Consider the following 21062-nt stretch of genomic DNA (forward strand, 5'->3'; position numbering starts at 1 on the left):
GCAAGAACTAGAACTAGTGGGAATGCCTGCATGGCAAGAATGATTGCATGACGAACAACACTGAAATGCCCCCTTCTGATGAATTGCCCTCTTCTATACTCTCATTAAAGGTACAATTTTCAGTCTGGTAAACCTAATTGAGGAGACAAAGGGCACATCTATAGCAGCCACAATTCAGGGCTAATCCAGGACACTGAGACCCAGTTGACCACTATGGCAACAACACACACTGTGTCAAATGCATCGTGACACCATGTCATTGTTCTCACAGGCCAGCTGGGCTGACACTGCATTGGCCTTGCTGGCCCATCCCCTGTTTTCAGAGCTGCCATTTCTGGCTGTCCACATGCCAAAAGATCTTGAGGTCACTCCAGGGTTTCTAGGAAACACCAAGATTTTCTCCAACTTTGCTTAGTTTTGAGCAAAGTTGGGTTAAAGGCAAAACAAAAACATGGATCCTCCCAAGAAGTAGCTGTTAGTCATCAAGACTGACAGCACAAGCATCAGGTAAATATGATGTTTTAATCTGTGTAGACTGGTGTAGATCAGTTTGATTGAACAAAGTTTCAACCCACAATCTCCTGTTTTAGGCTGGATGATAAATAACAGTGGATTGTCTCAAGACTAAGTAATATTAAAGCTGAAGTAGGAAACTTTGGGCTGTTTGCCTGCAACTGCTGTCAGCCCCAGACAACAAGGCTAGTGATAAGAGATGGGAGATTTGCAATCCAAGACACCTGGAGGATCAAAGGTTTCCTAACCCTCTCCTCAAGGGACTAAAGTCATCTCATTGATCTCAGACAGTCTAACTTTGGCCCAAAACACACTGCAGAAATAATCCCATTTAAGAACGCTTTAACTGCCCTGACTCAGTTCTAGGGAATCCTGGAAATTGTAGTTTATTGTGGCATCAGAGCTCTCTGACAGAAAAGGCTAAATGTCTAACAAAAATATAGTTCTCAGAATTCCCTAGCACTGAACCAGGGCATTAAAACGATTTGAAACTGGATTATTTCTGCAGCATATTTTGGACCGAAGTCTCCATCTCACTTAATAATAAATAATTGTTTATTGTTGTACTGAAGAGGACTTTGACCAAGATTTCCAGTCTCTAAACACATGAAAAAGAATAGAAGATAGCAGGGAAAAGAAGGAACAATTCAAATAAAAATAATGTGACAGGTGTCCCGTCGTGTAGATGGAGGCTTTTATCGACTGCCAGATGAAAAGACTGTTGTCAAGAGTCAGAAGAGAAAGGCCGAAAGGAAAAAGGCAGTTTTACAAAGACTCATATGAGGAAGGGAGTGTAGCTATCAGCATGATGTATATTATTAAGGCAACAAAGAATTCCAATAGTAAGAGAAAGTAAAGAGAAACAGATGGCCTAAGTGCAGGAGGCAAAAATAAGTGGCTTTGACAACAGAACAAGAATTGTGAAAATAGAGAGAACAAGGCAAAAATTAACAACATGTCATATAAGTAAACTAGTGGGGATCAAGATCATGTTATGCTTTAAAAATGAGAAATAGAAGTTTCCAAAGTAGAATAGATGACTGATCTAAAGAGAAGATAAATGATGAAATTAAATAGTAGATAAGATGATCTGAACGTGAGAATTACTGTATATAAGCGACTATAAGTCAACTGCATTTATATGTCAGGGGTAGATTTTGGGGCCAAAATTATGGGTTTTGATATGATCCACGGATAGATTGTGGAAAAATTTAGGAGCATGTAACAAAGGATCTAATGGATGAAGCAAAGGAAAACAATGCCTAAGAAGTTACAAAATTCCAGCAGGCATAACTGTTTGTACCTACACTAAAGACTGGATAGATGAGCAAGTTTTTTTGGGAGGGGGGCGTCAGTGCTTCCAGTACACTCTTGCCTTTCACCAGGGGATGGTTCCCTTTTTAATAAGAGTTAAAGTACAGCATTTTCATTAACTCATGGATACATCTAACCAGTTTTTTGGGTCAATTTTTTGATTAAAATTTCTAGACTTCTACATAATTGTATACAGTAAGAACAGAAATCAAAGGTCAATCATGAGAAAAAGGAATTTCTAAAATACTCATAGCATAAAAGAATGTTGCTACCAAACACACTACAGTTTGGTGTTGTTTTTTACCAGAAAATGCATTTTCATCAAGAAAAAGGTGTAGGTAATAGTTTCCTCAAGGGCACTTTATGGCCAAATTTTTACATGCTTTGGATCGTATTCAAATTGGCTAAATGCAGATGATCAGGTATTATTATGTAAGAAATTAGATAGCATTACAGTGCTGTGTAGTTGATCATATTTAGTTATGTAGCTAAAGTCACTGAGAACAATGATAACATTCAGAAAGAAAAGGAGAGAGACAGACTAAAAGCAATACAAATGAGCAGTTTAACATTTTCACGCCAGGTGCCAAGAATAGTGGTGGTGTTTCCTGACACTGCCAAAAATTATTTCCTCCCCCAAAGGAAAATAGGACTAAATAAATGAATATTCCATGAATATTCTCAGTCTCAAGAGGTGCTGTAACACTGATTTAGTATTTTCAGTATGACTTTCCTTTGTAAGCTTTCACAGCGTAAGGGCATTTTTGCAAATGACCTTGAAAATGTCCATGTGACTTGAGATGCAGTTTAAAAGTTATTGTAGAAATATAAAGAGATTACATGTGGCTGATACAATATTTAAAGTGGATCGTTCATTTCAGTGCATGATGTGGTCTCACAACACTTGAGTAATGGGATTCTGGGAAGTTGAAGGAGATTATTGCATGGCAAATAATAAAAAAAAGGCAATTTACCTCTGCTGGGATACAGTCACTTATGGGATGCAGATAATTCTTCATGCATTTCAGCTGTCTTCACTGTGAGACTTAACAGAGTCATTAATACAATGCCAAATTGTGTGTTCTTCTGCATTAACATGTGTCCATGCTTCTCCAAATATGTAGTTAACCAAACAAGAACTAACCGCAGATTTGGTAAGGTTTTGTTATTCCTCAGTAAACTGTAAACTCATTTGACAGCAGATGAATACAAAAGAATACCTGGGGACACCAAAGGAAACTATGACGATATCTCATGATTGTCCATTTGCAGCATTAGTGCATTAAAATGCCGAGTTGGGCTTTCTTGACTTCAGAAGTACTTGGCACTTCTGTAGGGCTTGTCCTAGAGTGTCGGGGTGTGAATGGAGTACTACTGTAGGCTGGAATTAGTATCTGAATAGTACAGTAAGAATTTTTAAAGTGTTGGTCCTAATTGGAAGAGGGCAGATAGCAAAACATGTTAGTCTGGCACTGAACTTCTTGAGCACTTCAGGGTTTTTGGAGAACGGTAGAAATGTTGCTTTCTTCCTAGACTTGAATGGATAAATTATGTTATGAGAGCCCTAATGAAGATTGGCTGATAATTTGATCTTGGTAGTTTGGTACTGCTTTAGACAAGTGTACTGTATTATATTGCAAATTGGATAGTTTTTAACATATTTTTAGAAGTGGTTAGTTGTAGACTGTTTCAGGTCTCTACTGTGTATGTGTGTTTGGCAGACAGGAAGGAGATGTGGTTAAGTCCTATTCTGATCATGAAACATAGTGTACTTGCTTGTTGGAATTTCACAGGGCAAATGTGTGAAGAAACCCTCATGCTGAAAATAACCTTTTCTCATTCTTTTCTCATATTCTGCTATTCAGCTGTGATTTTGACTCTTCTTTGACCCTTCATCCAATTCTTTCTGCTCCCTAAACCTCTTGTGCATTTCCAGGCTAGCAAAGAAAGTGAGGAGGGGTTGAAAAGGGGGCAAAGAGTCATTTCAAAATCAACAGTTTCTTGCTTCTGGAAGAGCAAAACTGTAATTTAATGAGCCTCTAGCATCAACAGCTAACACTTCTTTTTTTCTGGCAGGTCAGGGGGGCATAACTATGAAATGCACAGTGGGACATCATGGGCAGAAAGATATTTGGTTCACCTTTTTAAAAAAAATCTTGTACTAAGCAACATAGTTTGAGGGCATATGCACATGACGGAACAAAACATGAAGAACATATCTTCTTTAGCTGCACCCTAGGAAGAGATAAATTATCTTGCAGACAGATTGTTTCTGAGCAGTTAGACTATTTGGGAGCACTCCACAATACATTCAGTCAGATAGGTGGTAGGAGAGATGTGCATATGGCAAGAGGCAATAAGGGCCAGTCAGTTCTTTCTGACACTGAAGCAGCACAGCCAATAAATGGCAAGCCATGCAGGGGGAAATAGGCATTTGTTCTTTACCTTTTCTCCAGTACCATATTTTCATCTTTTCTTTTTGCAGAGTGGTGGTGGTGTCTCAATTCCAGCCATGAAGATGGTCAACCCAGCATCACGACTGAAGCAAACCCAGCAAGGCAGTCCAGACAAAAGCAAACACATAAAACAACGCATGGAATACATGCGCATCCAGGGACAACAGCAGGTAGTCTATCTGTAGACAGCCACATCAATCTGTTATCTGTGCCCAGGGGTGTAAACAGGCTGAATTAGAGCCTTTCATTTCTGCATTTGGAAAAGAGCAAGTGAGGGCTTGGCAAGAGACAGCTGACCTGGTGGGTGAGGTGAGAGTGGGCAGAGGGCAGAGCTTGGACAAATTACTTTTCTGGACTACAATTCCCATAAAGTCCCAGTCAGCATTACCAGTGGCATATTCACCAGGGGATTCTGAGAGTTGTAGTTCAAAAGAGTAACATTTTCAAGTTCTGGGAGCTGCATATCTGTATCATCTTTGATTGCAAACTTGGATTGCCACTTTTAAGACAGAAGGTTTTAGCAGTTATGGCTGCAAGTATATCTTATTTATGCCTTTAACATCCACAACAGCGGCCTACCACTGGGAATCACTGGATAAAGGGAATACTTATTTGTGGTGTGGAGTTGACTTTGCAAATAGAGGAGAAAGGTCGGAATCTGCTGTCTATAAATATATTTGCATCAGAAGCCAGAGCCATACGTGACAAAAATTAATTTCCCATGCATGTGTGTGTGTGTGTTTGTGTGTGCGTGCATGTGTGTGTACATGTGGTGAGATCAGAACAGGACTCACATCTTCCTCAAACCTTAATCCTGTTCCTCACTTGCTAAAGTTCCATGTGCATATAACTTCTGGAAACATCCCCATGAATTCCAGGGACCACCAACTGGAATCCACCACCCTGACAAGAATAAGGCATTTTCCTACCCATTTTCTTGACCATATAAACCTAAACATTTGATTACTCACCTTACTGTTTTATTTGTGGTGAATTAGTACCACAACTCATCCAGCTGCCTCTCACATGGCAGCATTTAAGCACACACACACACACTTAAAAATGTGGTCCAGCATGTTGGCAGAGGCTCTCGTTCCTTTTGGAAAAGGCAGTGGCATTAGATATGATGTGATTAAATTCATCTCCAAATACCCATCACCAACCTCAGTTTCACTATACATCCGTGTGTATGTCTGTGTGTGTGTGCCCCAACTCCTTCCCTGGTCATGGCATACACAGAGAAGTGCTATGTAAAGAAACCATGGGAGAGGGATGCTTTGTGGGAAAGGGAAAAAAGAAGGGAAGTAGATTGGCTTACTTGAATTCTTCTTAATGGATGGCCCTTGGGAAAATAATAAAAACCACAAGAGGCCAGTTAAGGAGTTACAAAAGTTCTAATGCATGTGTGGCAATCTCCTTTCCATGATGACATCAGCCTTATATGCAAGAGAGGGTGACAACTCCATCCTACAGGCTGAAGAAAAGGCTTTCCCTTCTGTTCAGCTCAACATTCTGCTGATATGGCTTTCTGTGTTAGGTACTGTATGCATAATGCGTGTATATTAGGCCTAGGTTCTGGCTAGGAATAATGGATACCAGAGAGAGAAAAACACACAAGACACCTCTGTACAGTCAGTCCTTCGTGTCTACTAATTTTTTATCCATGGATTCAACCATCCATGTCTTGAAAATATTTTTAATATATATATAAATTTCAATAAGCAAACCTTGATTTTGCCACTTTATGTAAGATATAGCATTTTACTATGCCACTGTATTTAATGGAACTTGATTTTGGTATCCATAGGGGCTCCTAGAAGCAAACTCTTGCAGATACCAAAGGCCCACTGTATTGTTAGACAGTTCCTCCTGAAAAGTAGTGTCCACAACATGCTTTAATAACCTGACCTAAATAAACAATAGGTATAGCCAAATTGATGTTATTTTTTAAAAAGTCATGGACATATAGCTTTCCTAAAATATTGTTTAACATTCTGAATAAGATTTGTGTATTGATAGATGGTGGCGTCACTAAGGTTGGCATCACCTGGTATAGTAACTTATGGTGTCCCACACACCCCAACCTTCTGCCATACCACACTATACAGAATCCTTAGTAATGTTTTTTGTACTAATGTTACTCATTAATCTTGATTCCCATATATCACTGAATCTAAGGACAATAGTTGACATAAAACAATTAGCAAAATTTAATTTATACCTTTAAATTAAATGTCCTCATAGCCAGATGTTAAATAATTGCAGCAGACGATCCTGGTGGAGCACAGCACTGATGTCATCATTTTGTATCTGGCTATGGAAAATCAGATGTGAGGTAGTAGTTTAAGCATACAACTAGGATTCTAGAGACCAGGATTGAAATCCCCACGCAGCCATGCAGAGCCACTGAATGACTGGGCCAGTCATACTCTCTCAGCCTCAGAGAAAGACCCTGTAAACAAATCTTGCCAAGAACACCCAATGATAAGTTCATTTTAGGGTCGCCATAGGTTGCAAATGGCTTGAAGGAACATAGCAATAAATGGAAATGTTACCAGACACTTCTTTGAGTCTGCCAGCTCACCACAAAGCATGGAATGACTATATGGGATGGCTTCAGGAGCTTTCCACTAGGTTGGAGGGATAATATATGTGTCAGTATATTATGGGTCTACACATGCTGAGGGTGTGTAGGATTGAGACCAATTTGTTAAATCATTTTTTAAATATGCGATATAATTTAAAATAGTGGTAGTAATTTATCAGTGGCTGTCCTATGCAAAAATGTAGGGAAGCTGCTCAAGAGACTAGTTATATTCAATGGAACTTGATCAGGTGATCCACCCAACAGATTATATCCTCAATATCTAATTCCTAATCGAGTTCCTTAATATATAATCCCTAATCCCTAATTTGCATCTATGGTTGTAAATGGCCATTATTTATTTAAAAAAATGTCTTCATTGTTGTTGTTGTTGTTCTTGTTATTCTATGCAGGTCTCCATGTCATTATACACTTTTTGGTCCATTTCTCTCTGAGACATTTTCCAGTGGAAGAGCTGTATTAATCTTTTGCAGCAACCGCCCCCCCCCCAAAAAAAAAGAGTCTTGTGGTGCCTTAAAGACAACATCTTGTGGTACCTTAAAATTTTATGATACCTTTAAGTACAATCTTATACATATCTACTCAGCAGCATGTTTTTAGTAGGACTTAAAGCCAAGTAACAGAGTATAGGATTGTGCCATTATTACTGATTTATCAGATTTAGAAGCTATCATCATCATCATCATCATCATCATCATCATCATCACTATTTGTATTCCGCTCTTTTCCGAGAACTGGGACTCAGAGCGGCTTCACAACATTAAAAAACAGTATAGTAAAATTAAAAACATAGAAAAAAGTACATTAAAAAGGAATTAAATTCTTACAATATTAAAGCAGATAGCAGTTGCATTTGAATATTCTTTAAGTGTAATAATATATTTGTGCCCACCCCAGTTTCACAATATGTGCATGTGTGTTACGGTAAAGCCTCCAAACATGATCTCAATGAAAATTGTCTGTAAGACAATAAAAATCTATCTAGTTGAAAATAAAAATGGAGCTTTTTCACATCAGTAACTGAACCATGGAAGTAGGCACCCCCCACCCACCCCATTTTGCAAGGGTTATCATTAAGTGACCTTAGGTAACTCACACTGACTTCGCCTTAGAAGAAGGCAGAATAAAACCTGCTCTGAACAAATCTTTCCAAGAAAACCCCATGATAGGGTCGGGTTACCTTAGGGTCTCCTATGTCTAAAATGACTTGAAGGCACAAAACAACAGTTGGGTTAGGAAATGTACAGATATGTATACACACACATACACACTTACAAGTGTATGCCCAGATCCTTCCAAAAAGCCATCTCAGTTAAGATTACATTTTAAAATCCCTAGATATGTTCACAAGCCACACAAAACTAAATGTGTAGTTAGGCCCATAATGCACATTTTAATGTATATTAAACTGTTCCCCTGGCCATCCCAGGTAACTGGTTGTTTAAAACCCGTAAACTTGATGTAAGTATTTGGAGCTGTTCTCTGTTCCTTATGGAATCCTTGCCTGCACCATCTGTCCACCTTTCTCTGCCCATCCAGAATGCCCACATGCATTAGCATTGTTCAGGGTTTTAATGGTTAGGCCAGTATGTTTCCACTGGGTTCACACGCTTCTGTATTCTTGCTGATGCTAACAGTGTGCCCAGTGGTTGGCCAGCTTTCTGAGGCCACAAAGCAAGGTAACAACTGCTAGTGTTTCTTCCCTTAAACCACAACATCTCTATCTGTTTCTCTGTGCTTTGTTTCCCGAGGCTTGACTTGATTGCTACCTTCCACAAACCCCGTTCTCCCTTCCCACTGCATTCTCCCTGGCACATTTGATATGCTGGCCCATTTACCAGTATTCCCTGCTGATCCTGGATTGTTCTTTGTCTGTTTTGTCATGCCAGATCTGTATGATAAATGGTGATGACTGTGGATGCCTCTTTTCTCCTGCTCCCCGTGTCTCTCTACACCACCCACAATTTTGCTTGTTCCCTAGTGCATATAAATACAGAGAAGACCACCCCTGCATCCCCAAAATAGTAAGGGGTGAATGGATGGTTGTGAAATTGGCCTCCCTCCTGTGGCTTTTCAGTCTATTTTGAGAGCTGCTTTGTGAGCAAAATGAGACTGTCACCCAAAAACACAACCCCCTTCATCAGTTTCCTGCACAGCTCCCTTCATCCTAAGCCCTTGCACTGCAGTACTAACCACATCCTAAACTGGTTTGCCACAAGCACAGGTGCTGTTTGGCTAAGTGGTAGCCATGGAATGCTTTTAAGGATTGACCTTCTCCGGTAATATTTTCATCATTTGGTCTACATCTGAATGCAGTTGCCTGGCAGGATTTCACCCATATCTCAGAGCTAGTGCTGAAGCAGAAATCAAGATGGCAGACCAGGTACAGATACCTGCTGTGGCCTGTAGGTGGTTGAAGCTGAGAGCTTCCCATGAGGACTATTTCCAAAGTATAAAGTAGTTTGACTTTTGCTTTTGGTTCATTTTACATCAAAATGTCAGCAGTGGGAGTGGAGATATAAATGGCACATCTAACATATTTTTAAAGAACTAACAGAGGAGTAGCCAACATAAAAGTTTTCCTCTGCTGTGGAATATCCTTGGAGGTGTAGACATAAAAGATTGTTGAATCTTCATCCTGGAGGTTTTTTTAAGAGCAGGTTAGTTCAGTTGCCTGTAACTGTAAAATGAAAAGCCTTCTTAGAGTCACTTCAAATCATAAATCCAGGCATAGTAGTCATGACTAGCAATGTAGATGGATGGATAAAATGTTGCCTAGGCACTGCATTGAATGTTAACCATTAGTTCCCTTCCGACTCATTTGTCTTTGAACTAGATGCCTGTCTGTTCTTGCTCATGGATCTTTCATGCAAAATCCACAAGGACTTTCCGTTGCTTGCAACATATACTCCCTTGTGGAGGAAAAACATTGTGTTGAAACACTTCTTTAGGCAAAGATATTCAAACTTTAAAAGGCCAGCTTCTAAGAGCTTCAACAAAGGTTTTCTTAAAATAATAATTACAAGAGGAAAACCAGCTTCCATAGCTGTTTTATATTTTGTCCTCATATCCTTTTTGCCATATATCTTTCCCATTCCCTCACCCTTTGGCAGCTGTGAAAACTACAACCCTAACAAGATTTGTCATGAAAAATGAAAAAATGCTTTCCTCCCTCTGTGCCCACACTGAATTCCGGTTTGCAAGTTGAGGACATTTCCAAAAACAAGATGGACATTTCCAAAAACAAGATCAGCAAAATTATACTCCATTTGGGGCTACCTCTGATAAACAGCACCTCTGCAGTGACCTATATTCAATTCTTTCCTCCTGCTTTCCCCACATCCTGGTCCCCCACCTCAGTTCTTCTCAGCTAAACAAATAGTGTTGTTGTTCTAACATGGTGTCCATGGCCACAGACTAACATTTCAATTCTTGTCCCTCCCCATTCCCTTGCCCTCCCCTTCCTTCTGTTGCCTGCCTATGTGTTTGTCTGTTTTTCCCTCTGTCTCTTCCGGCGGGGGGGCTTCTTTTGTCTCCTTTACCTCCTTTAAAAATTACACCTTCCCCTTGTCTAGTAAACCTATAGAAACCAGCTCGTCTTGTACTGTTTTTGTCATATGGACCTTTTGCCTCAGGCCTAGCCAATGCTACTGCTTCTGATAGAAATGTTCCTAACTAGTCCCCACTCTGTCTCTTTTTCTCTCTCTCTCTCGCTTTCCTTCTCTCTCTTTTTCTCTCAGCTTTGAGAAGAAAATGTTTGGTTTCCCCCCTCTTCTCCTTTTCCTCCCTCCTCCTTCTTCTTTTCCCTGAATCTTGCTTTTCTTTCTAGGCCGCTAGATCAACCAAGGATCCTAGCACGATGAATGAGACTTCAAGCCCAGTCTCAGACAAGCCTACTTCGGGCAGGACCTCCATCCCAGTACTGACTTCCTTTGGGTCACGGAACTCCTCCATTTCATTTTAAAACTTCAGCCGCCAATCTGTTGTTTTCCTGCGTACTGCTACTGGGGGACTGGGGAGGGTTTGCATCTCTCTTTAAGATTTCCTCCTCCCCAGATCTTACTGAGGCACCTAAAAAAGCTCTCCCCTCCCCATTTTAAAGTTGCTTCAATATGGCCAACCTGCAGTCTCACTTCCTGCTCCAAAACGACCGACCTACAGACTTGATTCCTGTTCTCCAAAGGATCATTTTCTGTATCACAACAATGTACTCCAGAATGGCCGGTTTATTATCTCACGTCCTTTTTTTTCCAAATTGACCAACATAGTCATTCTTTTTCTTGCTACAATATGGCTGACCTGGTGTTTTCTGTTTCTCCTCAGAGCTTTTTCCACCCCGGTTCCCACCTACCCCCAGCCTCAATGTTCTGTTCTGGCAGTTCACATTGCTTATGTACAAAGAGTGTTAAGAATTCTCCACAGACTCCAGGCAACAAGGCTGTTGGGCAATGGTAGTCTTTGCTACTTCTTTAACGGGATAGTAGGAGGGGAAAAGGATCACTGGAGAAGCATATAGAAAGGAGGGGAAGAAGCCCACTTCTGAAAATGCCTCAGAACCCTATGGATATTTGCTGCTATTCATCATTCCTTATGTTAAAAAATACTTGTAATTAATTGATTAACATGGATCCTTGTAGGTGTGTGCTGAGTCATTCATGAATCAATGGTGTTTTGAATTCGGGGCATGTATATGCTTCCATTCTGTGGGTTTCTGTTCTTTACTTGCTGTATCAAAGACTGTTTTTGGAGTGTGGGGGGTATGCGTGTACGTGTTGTGATGCATCTGTTCTTTTTCTTCCAAGTGATTGGATTAAATTTGGAAGAAGAGCAAAGACTTGAACAAGCACTGAATTTTCAGCCTGTAAAATCCTCCCCCTCTCCCATCTTCTCATCCATGCAGATGCAACCAGCTGTTAAAACAGTGGGGAGGAGACTGTTATAAGGAAGGGTCACAGCCAAAGGAGGTAGAAGGGAGTTTATCTGAATGATTCTGAGAACAGGGTCCAGGAACAGAAAAGTCATGCTTCCTATGAAATTAATACACATAAATGTAGCACTTTAAATCTCTGTTCAGTTACTATACGTGTGAGATTCTGAAATTTGTGGAATACCAAATAGGAGGCAGAAGTCAGGGAGATGAGGGTGTCAGGGTATTTAAGATGTTGGGTAATCAGGGAAAAAGAGAGATTGGAGTGAATTTGCAGAGGACGGAAGGAGATGAAAGAATGTTCTTTCATTTCTTTTGGTGGGTGTGAATGAAGATGGGTTGGATCATGAAGAGGAACCTCTCCTTTGCTCAAGGTGAGGTTCCTTCACGAAAAGAAGGTGGAGCCCCAAATGAAAAATGAAACCACTGTGTAGCCTTTCATTGGCAGAGGTTGTGTCCATCATCTATGGAGGCCTCAAACCGAATAGAAGAGGAAGCAGGGTAGTGGAGGGAAGGAAATATATATATATAAGGAAATCTTTCATTTCAGTGAATTTCCCTGTAGAGTATGTGTGTGTGTGCCCCACAACCGTGTCTTGCTGTAGTGGGTTTCCCAGAAGGCTCAGCCCAACTGGAGGGATCTTTATAATTTATGGAATGATTTAGTTAAACATTTAAATTTACCTCCACAACTCTGGGAGCTTTTATCCTGGATTCAAATAGCAAAGTCAGCTTTGTGTGGAAAAGGCAAGTGGGTTGTCGAGGTGCATTCGTTTCTTGGCCTGTGAGATGCAGACACATTCAGGCTGCAGGAAGCACAGCAAGCAAGCAAAAACAAATATTGCACAGTGAAGGAGATATGTAAGATATGGGATTTGAGGAGGGGGACAGGGGGAGAGAATGTTACATCTGAATCATTAGTGGGCCTAGCAAGTAAGATGGGGAATGGCTTATAGCAGGGGTTGGATGTGGTATCTTTTGAACTACAGCTCCCAGAATTCCTCAGCAAGCATGGGAGTTGTAGTTAAAAATCTCAATTACCATTTCCAAGCTCTGGTTTGTAACATGCTATAAAATGCATGTGTGCTTTCAGACTGGCAGGCCAAGATGGAAACAGAAATGTTCCTTAAAGAGAGAAGAAAGGGCACAGTCTGGGGAGGAACAGGTCATCTTGCACAGCTGCCATTAAATAAAAGAGAGCTGCACAAGCGTATGGCCATGTTCTCGCACAGCTCCTATTCCCCCCCCCCCCCCAGTTAAGTTGGCACAGGAAAACATACCCTGGGATTATGTCCTCTAATATTAAGCACAGAGAGTAAATGAAGAAATACCTGACACAAAATGGCATTGCATTGTGTTTTGATTTTATTTTATTTTAAAAAAAGGAAACGAAGAGTCTGTATGCAACACAACAAAATGTAATCACTCCTTCTTTTGTTGATTACCTTGTCCTTTTTAATTTTATTATTGGGATCTTTTGGTGGGGAGGGATGTGGGCATTTGGTTTTTTTATTATGATTTGTCTTCTTTTTTTGTAAATCAATCGTTTTTGTATAAAAATTTTAAGAGAGCCTTTTTTTCGATAACAAAGTTTTTTAAAAAGTCAAAAAAATGAAGCTATGTAACAACAATCCAACAAACGTGGAAAAAAACAAAACGAAAAAGCAACCTCTTTACATTTAAGTGAAGTGTCTTAACATTTTATATATTTGTTTTCAGAAATATATTTACATATTATATATATATAATATACGTAATATAAATATATATATATAAATATTGAAGAAGAAAAGAAATTGAAATTCTTGTTGTGTCTAGTATATTTAGGGGGAGGGGGGGAGAATGGTGTTTGTTTTTCCCCTGATTAAATTATGTCTGTTGCTCTTTGTGCTTTAGAAATGATCAAGGCAGTGGTGTTGTTGGTGGTGTTGCCAATAGAACTAGAGGGCCAGTTTGCTGGGCAATTCCTTGCTCTTGCACAGCTCCCATTCCTTTTGATGGGATCTGCACAGGAGATGCTTCCAGCCAGGATGTGCCCTAAATGAGTTTAGAAATCCTTCTGCTAAGCTAACATTCTGTCTCTACGGCTGTTTGTGTCCCATTTCCCATTGTCTGTCACTTTCATATTTCCTTTTATGTTTGCCACTGGCAGGAATGGACTTCGCACTGCCTGCTATCCATACTTCTGTTTTTCTCTCAAACATTTCCTATTTTGCATCAGGCAGGGGCCAAAGGTAAAGGAGTAGATGGAGGAAGCTTTGATTTGGATTTCCTGCATGGCAGGGGGTTGGACTGGATGGTCCTTACGGTCCCTTCCAACTCTATTATTCTATGATTCTAGGAAAGGGATAGGATATTGAGCCACTCATACTGAGTTTTAAAAGGCATGTCAACTTAATAATTGGCTTCCCAGCAGTGGCTTTTACTTCATCCAAATCCATGTGAAATATTGTGTTAAAAATATACTGTGCAAAACCCAAGCAAATAGTTGCAAGTAGATAGTTACAAATAACTGAGTACTTGTAATCATTGGTTGAGATCTTGCATCGGACATGTTGTGGTTATGCTCTGTCACCTGATCTGATTGATCTAATCTGACTGTCTCCCCAACCCACCTTTAAGTTGCTTTTAAAAGTAATTAGATACACTTCCAAAGCACTTGCAGTTATAATTAATTTCTTAAGGTCACTAAAGTGGTTAATTTGCATTACTTAAAAAAAACTCCTGAACACTAGGAGCAGCTGGGTCAAATACACATTCTTCCTTTCAGTTCTTCCTTTCAGGCCCATCACAAAACAGCTATTGAACTGTATAGTAGTTTTCCTCCTCTTCTTCCAAGGCCTTGACGGATGAATCCAACTCTCTCCAGCAAGGAGTGAGTGGTGCAGCAAGAAGTTATGGTAGGGCATTGCAAAGGTTCTTGCTTTTGTTTATCACACCACAAATTGCTGGACATGTCAGTTTTCAGCACCATAGAACCCCTTCACTTGGTACAGCAGCCTGGTTTTAAGGTGTATTTTAACCCACTTGTGGTCATGGTACTTTGTGCATGAAACAAATTTTATATACAGTGAACCGCCAGTCAGCAAAGATGTCACTATCTCAGCCACCCTTGTGGACAATTTTGGACTATTGTGGATTTCGGAATTCCGGATAAAGGAGGCTCATTTATTTTTGAACACAATACTTCACCAGGGTCTTCTTGAGTTCTGGAAAGATTGCTGTCTTAGTACTTTTGCCAAAAAAACAAAAACCATTCACCAATCCCCATATCAAACTACAGCTGCCAGGATTCCTGGATGGGAAGTATAGTCATTTGCAGAGTGTTTGAGATGGGATGGGAAAGGATGCAATCTCCCTGTCTTTCAGATGAACTAAGACTGCCACTTATTTTCAATGCCTGTAAAACCCACTGAATATGCTACACAGGGAAAGATTATATCTGGGTTAAGGATGGCATCCTAAACCAAACCAGAACTGTTTGGGCCATAGGATGAAATAGGCAGCTGGAAAGACAGCTGACTCTTCCTCCAACAACTGACACACTAAAAAGCTCAGCAAAGAGATAGCCTTGGAGAAAGAGGAAGGTGTCTACTCAAGTGTCTGCCTGTTACCTGTCCTAGGAGTTTATCACACTGAGGCTAATTTCAGCATTAAAGAGAGATTAAAGCGCCATTTAAAGCATCCCGCAAATAAAGCGGTAATGGCAAGTAATTGCATGAATGATTATCACACGCAGTTGCACAAATAAAATGATATTGGAAATGCATTATCACTGAAATCCTGAAAGTAAAAAGATACGTGTTAATGCTTCTTTGTGACCACTTTAATGGTGGGTTTTGTGCGACGTCCTATGAAATTGTTTCGCATAATCACACGGTTTTTCTGGGATAGTCACGGGATAAACTCCTGATCTCCTTTGTGTGATAAACTCCATAGCTCCTGAAAGAGTGCTCTGGTCTGGTATGCAAAGGTATCTTGTAGCACCTTTGAAATTAGTTGATAGAAGATGGTAATAACCCTTCCCTTTTTGGATTTACATGACAGATTACTGACTGTAATTATTTAGAAATATGAATGTATTAATTCAAGCTTGTTGGCAAGCAGTTTTCTTATGTATAAAGATGGTGAATTGACCAAATGGTAATTGAGTCCTGTTTGGAAACAAAACTACCCCACTTTTCCCACTACTTCTCTAGGCAGCAGCCATTTGACTGGAACGTGTCTTCACAAGGCAGGGGGGAAAGGGCATAACAGTATTCTTCTTTGCAGTTGGCAAAGTTTTTAATTGGTGTGTATGTGTAGGTATTATTTAATTTAAAGTAAAAGGGGAGAGAAAGTATGTTCTCCACATTGCAAATTAGGCACTAACGCCAGCTTATTATGAGAATGAGTAATTAGGTAGGTTGGTTTTTTAATAAGTAACATACCTTTATGTTTAAAAAGGAAAATCCCGAGGTATGATTACTCATTTTCTACTATTACAGGATTGGATGCAGACTTAGTCATACTTGGAACAGACCTGTTGAAATCTACATGACTTGAATCTGATTTAGATATGACTAAGAGTGACTATATTTGGATATAACCAGTTATTTTTATGCCAAGGTCGCACATTCTAACAGCTGAGCACAATTAAACCAAACAGTTTAATTCCATTATATCAGAAACCACTCTCTCCATTTAAAGACCATGGAATTGAGCTGCTGTTACATTTTGGAAGATGAGGGTTCGTCTTTAATTTCCCCATATACTGAAAGATCCCTGCTGTTTTTCTGAGATGATATCTTACAAATACATTTTTATAGGTCCAGAGAGGCAAATGTATAAAAACAGATGGCCTGAGAAGAAACGAGCAGATTTCTCACCTTATGGTGAACTTTCACAATAGATAGCATGAAAGATTTCATTCCTATAGTGTATCTTTACTAGAGGCTTAAACTGGCTTACGGGCCATTTGGGAGCTATAGCTTTGTCAGGTGGACTATGGCTCTCTCAGATATATCTTCGTAGCACCTCAGCAAACTCCAATGAGGAAACTATGGCACGTCTAGTGTATGAGAACAGGGGGAAACATCTGCCCATTGCACCCCATCTTTGCTAGGATTGGCCTTATCCATAGGGCCATACCTAGTCTTGTTTTTGCTCTGGCAAATGCAGGCTGAAATCAGACATTGGTAGATTTGTGCAGCCCAAGATGCATCTGATCCTTCCATCCTAACTTGTGTCTAGTGGGCAGAATTCCAAAGCCAGGTAGCATTTGAGCAAAAAACATTTGGAGGAAAAAAGATTCAATTTAGCAATAGAAATTGGAGTGTGTGTATGTGTGTATGCATACACACGTGTGCATAGATGCACAAACACACACAACATTTTAAAAGTAAAGTGTTAAAGTAAGGTGCTTTATAGGAATATGGTCCCAGGTTCTATCTGTGGCATAGTGAAACCATTAGACCATGTACCCAATATTGTTGCCCCTGGCAGGCAGAAGCTCTGCAGTCCTATACAAGGGATTGAACTCAGAACCTTTTGTATGTACACCATGTATTTTGCAACAGAGCTATAGCCCCTTTCCCTGAAGACTTAAATTCTAGCATGTCTACAATTGAAGTTGATCAGTTGTTGTCTGTCAGAGTAGACAATACTTTATAGTGTATTTCTGAAAGGCACCAAAAGATCTATATGGATGATCCGTATATAAATAAATAAATCTGATCAGTGGCTTAGTGATCTTGATAAGTCTAGTATTCTGTTTGATTCCTATCAGTATAATGGAAGTGAGGAAGGAATGATTTTTCCCCCTGTTCTCTCTATATAAAGCTTTTCCCTCATTGTTTAAAATGTTGTTTGGAAGCTTCAGTAAGAAAATTGGCAAAATCTCATATTGCAGAGCATGGCCACCATGAAATGCCTAAACTCAGGCCAGTGGAGTGTTCCCCCCTCCCACCTTGTGACTTCCTTGCCTTTTGCATAAGGTGATTTTTTATTTTATTTTATTTTATTTATTTATATACCGCTATTCCAGAGATCATAGCGGTGAACAGCAAGTAAGCTAATTTGCAAGTAAGCTAATATCTCATAACTCTTTGTGCAACGCTTTTACCCTGGCCCCACATCAACCAGTTACCCTCACTAACATAAACGGCCATTGCTTGGCCAGGATGGTGAGCCTGAACACTATCTGGCTGCCATTACATTGGAGAGGAGCAGATTTCACCCTCCCATGCTTCCAATATAAGCATTCTTGTGGATCTTGGCATGAGTATGCACCCTAAAATGTCCTCTCAGCATCTTAAAGAACACAAGGATTCCATGACAGGCAAGAAGGTCCCTAAGGGCACACAAGTTGGTTATGAAAAGTATCCCCTCAAGAAGCAGTCTATAGAAACCTCTCTACCATTTTCCAGATTTTTTGCTAGCAGCGAATAAAGAAGATCAATATTTCCAGTGCTGCTGCCACTGGATACTTAAATGTTGGCATTTTGTTAGTTGTCTGGTTTGTTGATGTGACATAGGTGGGTTAAAATGCTGGCTCTGAGATATTTTGTGGCTTAGGCCTTTTTGTGTACAGTATATGTTTTTTTAAAAAAATCTTAATCTGCCTAAGATCATTTTATATTGGAAGGCTATATTACAAGATGTTTTGGTCAGTTGGCATGGAATTAATTACAGGTTTGGAGGGGAGATCATGAGAACAATTTTACATATATATATGTGTAAATGGCCAGAGTCCTGCTGGAGAGTTTTGTCTGCGTAAGTGGACTTATGTCTGGAGGAATTAAAATTAGGCCAGAAAGGGCTGCTGTTATGGTTTTTTGTGGGTTTTTCGGGCTATGTGGCCATGTTCTAGAAGAGTTCCTGATGTTTCGCCAGCATCTGTGGCTGTTATGTTCCTGCATAGTGGAATCAGCTAAGTGACAGATGTATATTGGGAACAAGGCACATTGGTTACATTGTGTATCGGTGCAACAGCTAGGATTTCCCAGTGAACATCAGGATGTTCTTGCCAGTATCCCATTACGCACCTCTGCAATTCACCGATACAGTTTCTTAACACCTCTGCTATGTAGCCAAGATAGAGGATTCTGACCTATAGCTTTAAAACTCTCCTTAGATGACATCTCCTTAGAATTGTAATTGGGTTTTCTGTTGTGGAATGAGATAATAGCAGGAACACTGATATGTTTGTGTGCCTTTCCTAAGCTTACCCCAACCTGTTGTCCACCAGATGTGTTGAACTACAACTCCAGAAGCTCCCAACCTGCAAGCTGTATTTCAACAAATCTGAAGAGCACCAGTGGAGGGAAAAGCTGCCCTAAAGAATTGTGCACCGCTGTAAAAAAGCAAGGTTTTTAGTGACATTAAGAAGAACAGGATGGGGGACAGGAGTATTAGATTCAGGTTATTCTAATGACATGTTCTGTTGTATCAGCTCCACAGAAATGAAGCAGACATTTATGAGAGCATCTCCTGAAATGTGTCCCATCGTACTTAAATGAATGAGAAGGGCTGCCATAGAGATACTTCCCACCCCAGTTAGGAGCAAAAATAACTCTTGGATTGGCTTTATACTAGATTGTTGGACTCAGACTGCTTTGCTTGAAGGAGCAAATTTCTATCAAGATTCAAAGACCAGAAGGGGAAAATAACCTGCTAAAGGAAACAAGCAGGTCTCTCAGTATCATTTGCAAATACATCCTTAGGAAAGAAGTAGTTGAGGAGACAGTGGTCTCAGGAACCATTCCATTTTAGTTTCTCCCACTTTCCGTATCTACAACACATTTCTCCTTTACATGTGTTCTTGAACTCAGTGGGTGTGTGTATGCATGCACGTGTGAGAGTGTGTCACTATCATGGCATTATTGAACTGCTGTGTGAGCAACAATCATAGAGAGTTTATTTAAAATATACATATATATATATACAGATTATATATATATAGCCCACACTTTATTGACTTTTTATTTAAAACAAAGAGGTTTTTTTTAAAAAAATAGTTTCAAAGATGTAAGTTAGAAAGCACCAAGCTATGCATGTATTTTTGGTGTGTATGTTTGTGTGCGTGTGTGTGTGTGCGTTGGGGGAAGCGACCACCACTGCATGCCATGAGCCTCGCTTTACTTGTGTGGATGTTGTTTTAAGGGAAGTTTAAGCAATTTTGAAAGGTTGGGTTTTTTTAAAAATTAAAATGAGAGAGAAACTTTTAGACACTGTGTAGGGAGGATTGATGATGTCATGTGTCTCTTTCGCATGGATTTTATTGTGAACCGTTTTTTTAAAAGGAAAACAAATAACAACAACCAATATCTATCAACGACATCACACCAAAACTGGTTCTAAAACAACTGTTCTTAAGAAAAAAAAACCTGTAACTTTTGTAAATCTTTCTGCTGCTATCTGTAGGTAGAGTTCTGTGTATAAAAATCTATGGATGCCATGTTTTCTTCTGTGACAAATGTGATCATTGTTAGTCAAGAATTCCCAATGAAGGAAGGTTGCTTTTTTTAATTCCCCCCTCCTTTTTTTGGTTTGTTTCCTATAAAGAGTGTCTGACTTTAATAAACTACTCTTTCCCCCCCTCTGTGACATTTATTTTCAAAATGCTTTGTTTCACACCGTTCCCTAAAAGAGAAAAAAGAGCAGAGGTCTGTCGGCATGTTTGCAAGATGCTATATTTGCTTCAGGACTCCTAGTAACCATAGACACTAGCACTGTGGACAAGAATTAGGATAGGCATCTCACTTGTTTTATAAAAGGACAGCCCTGGATCAGAGTGGTGTAGACTATAGCTCTGGAGTCCAGGGTTCAATTCCCTACTTGGCCATGGAAATGCAGTGGGTGACCATGGGCAAGTCACACTCTTTCAGCCCCAGATGATGGCAAAAGCAAACCCCCTCTGAAGTAAATTACCAAGAAAACCTTGTGACTCGATCGCCTTCTGGTCGCCATAAGTCAGAGGTGAATTTAAGGCACAACAACAAGAATGGCAATATAAGAAGGCACACTGGTCATCTGGTCACAGTCTTCCCCTGTTACAGTGAAATGTAGTCTATTTCTGTTTTGTTTATAAGAACTGCTGCAAACTCTACATCTATACATCTAAAATTGCACATGCAATGTAATGTAAAATTTGACTTTTGGGAGAGGGCAATGCATTTTCATCTTCATTTCTCCAACGCACACAGGCAAAATAAGTGCTCACTGTAACAAGACCTTGGGACAGAGCCCCATCTCCGCCTTGTTGTTT

General features: G+C 39.9%; 1 protein-coding gene across 12 annotated transcripts in view; it reads left to right on the top strand.

Annotated features, from left to right (window-relative positions):
- The window catches only part of SRCIN1 (SRC kinase signaling inhibitor 1), a 323749-nt gene extending 312085 nt beyond the window's left edge, over positions 1–11664 (top strand). For 9 of the 12 annotated variants that reach the window (XM_042474121.1, XM_042474118.1, XM_042474124.1 and 6 more), the window contains 2 exons: positions 4313–4453; positions 10718–11344. In XM_042474121.1, coding sequence (XP_042330055.1) covers positions 4313–4453; positions 10718–10852 — 276 coding nt within the window. In that variant the 3' untranslated portion in view covers positions 10853–11344. Of the gene's footprint in view, positions 1–4312; positions 4454–10463; positions 10608–10628 lie in introns of those variants that run through there. The other 3 variants (XM_042474119.1, XM_042474125.1, XM_042474126.1) reach the window with 3 other exon arrangements.
- The last annotated feature ends 9398 nt before the right edge of the window (positions 11665–21062 follow it).

Source organism: Sceloporus undulatus, chromosome 6 (assembly GCF_019175285.1).
Source record: "Sceloporus undulatus isolate JIND9_A2432 ecotype Alabama chromosome 6, SceUnd_v1.1, whole genome shotgun sequence".
Classification (NCBI taxonomy): domain Eukaryota; kingdom Metazoa; phylum Chordata; class Lepidosauria; order Squamata; family Phrynosomatidae; genus Sceloporus; species Sceloporus undulatus.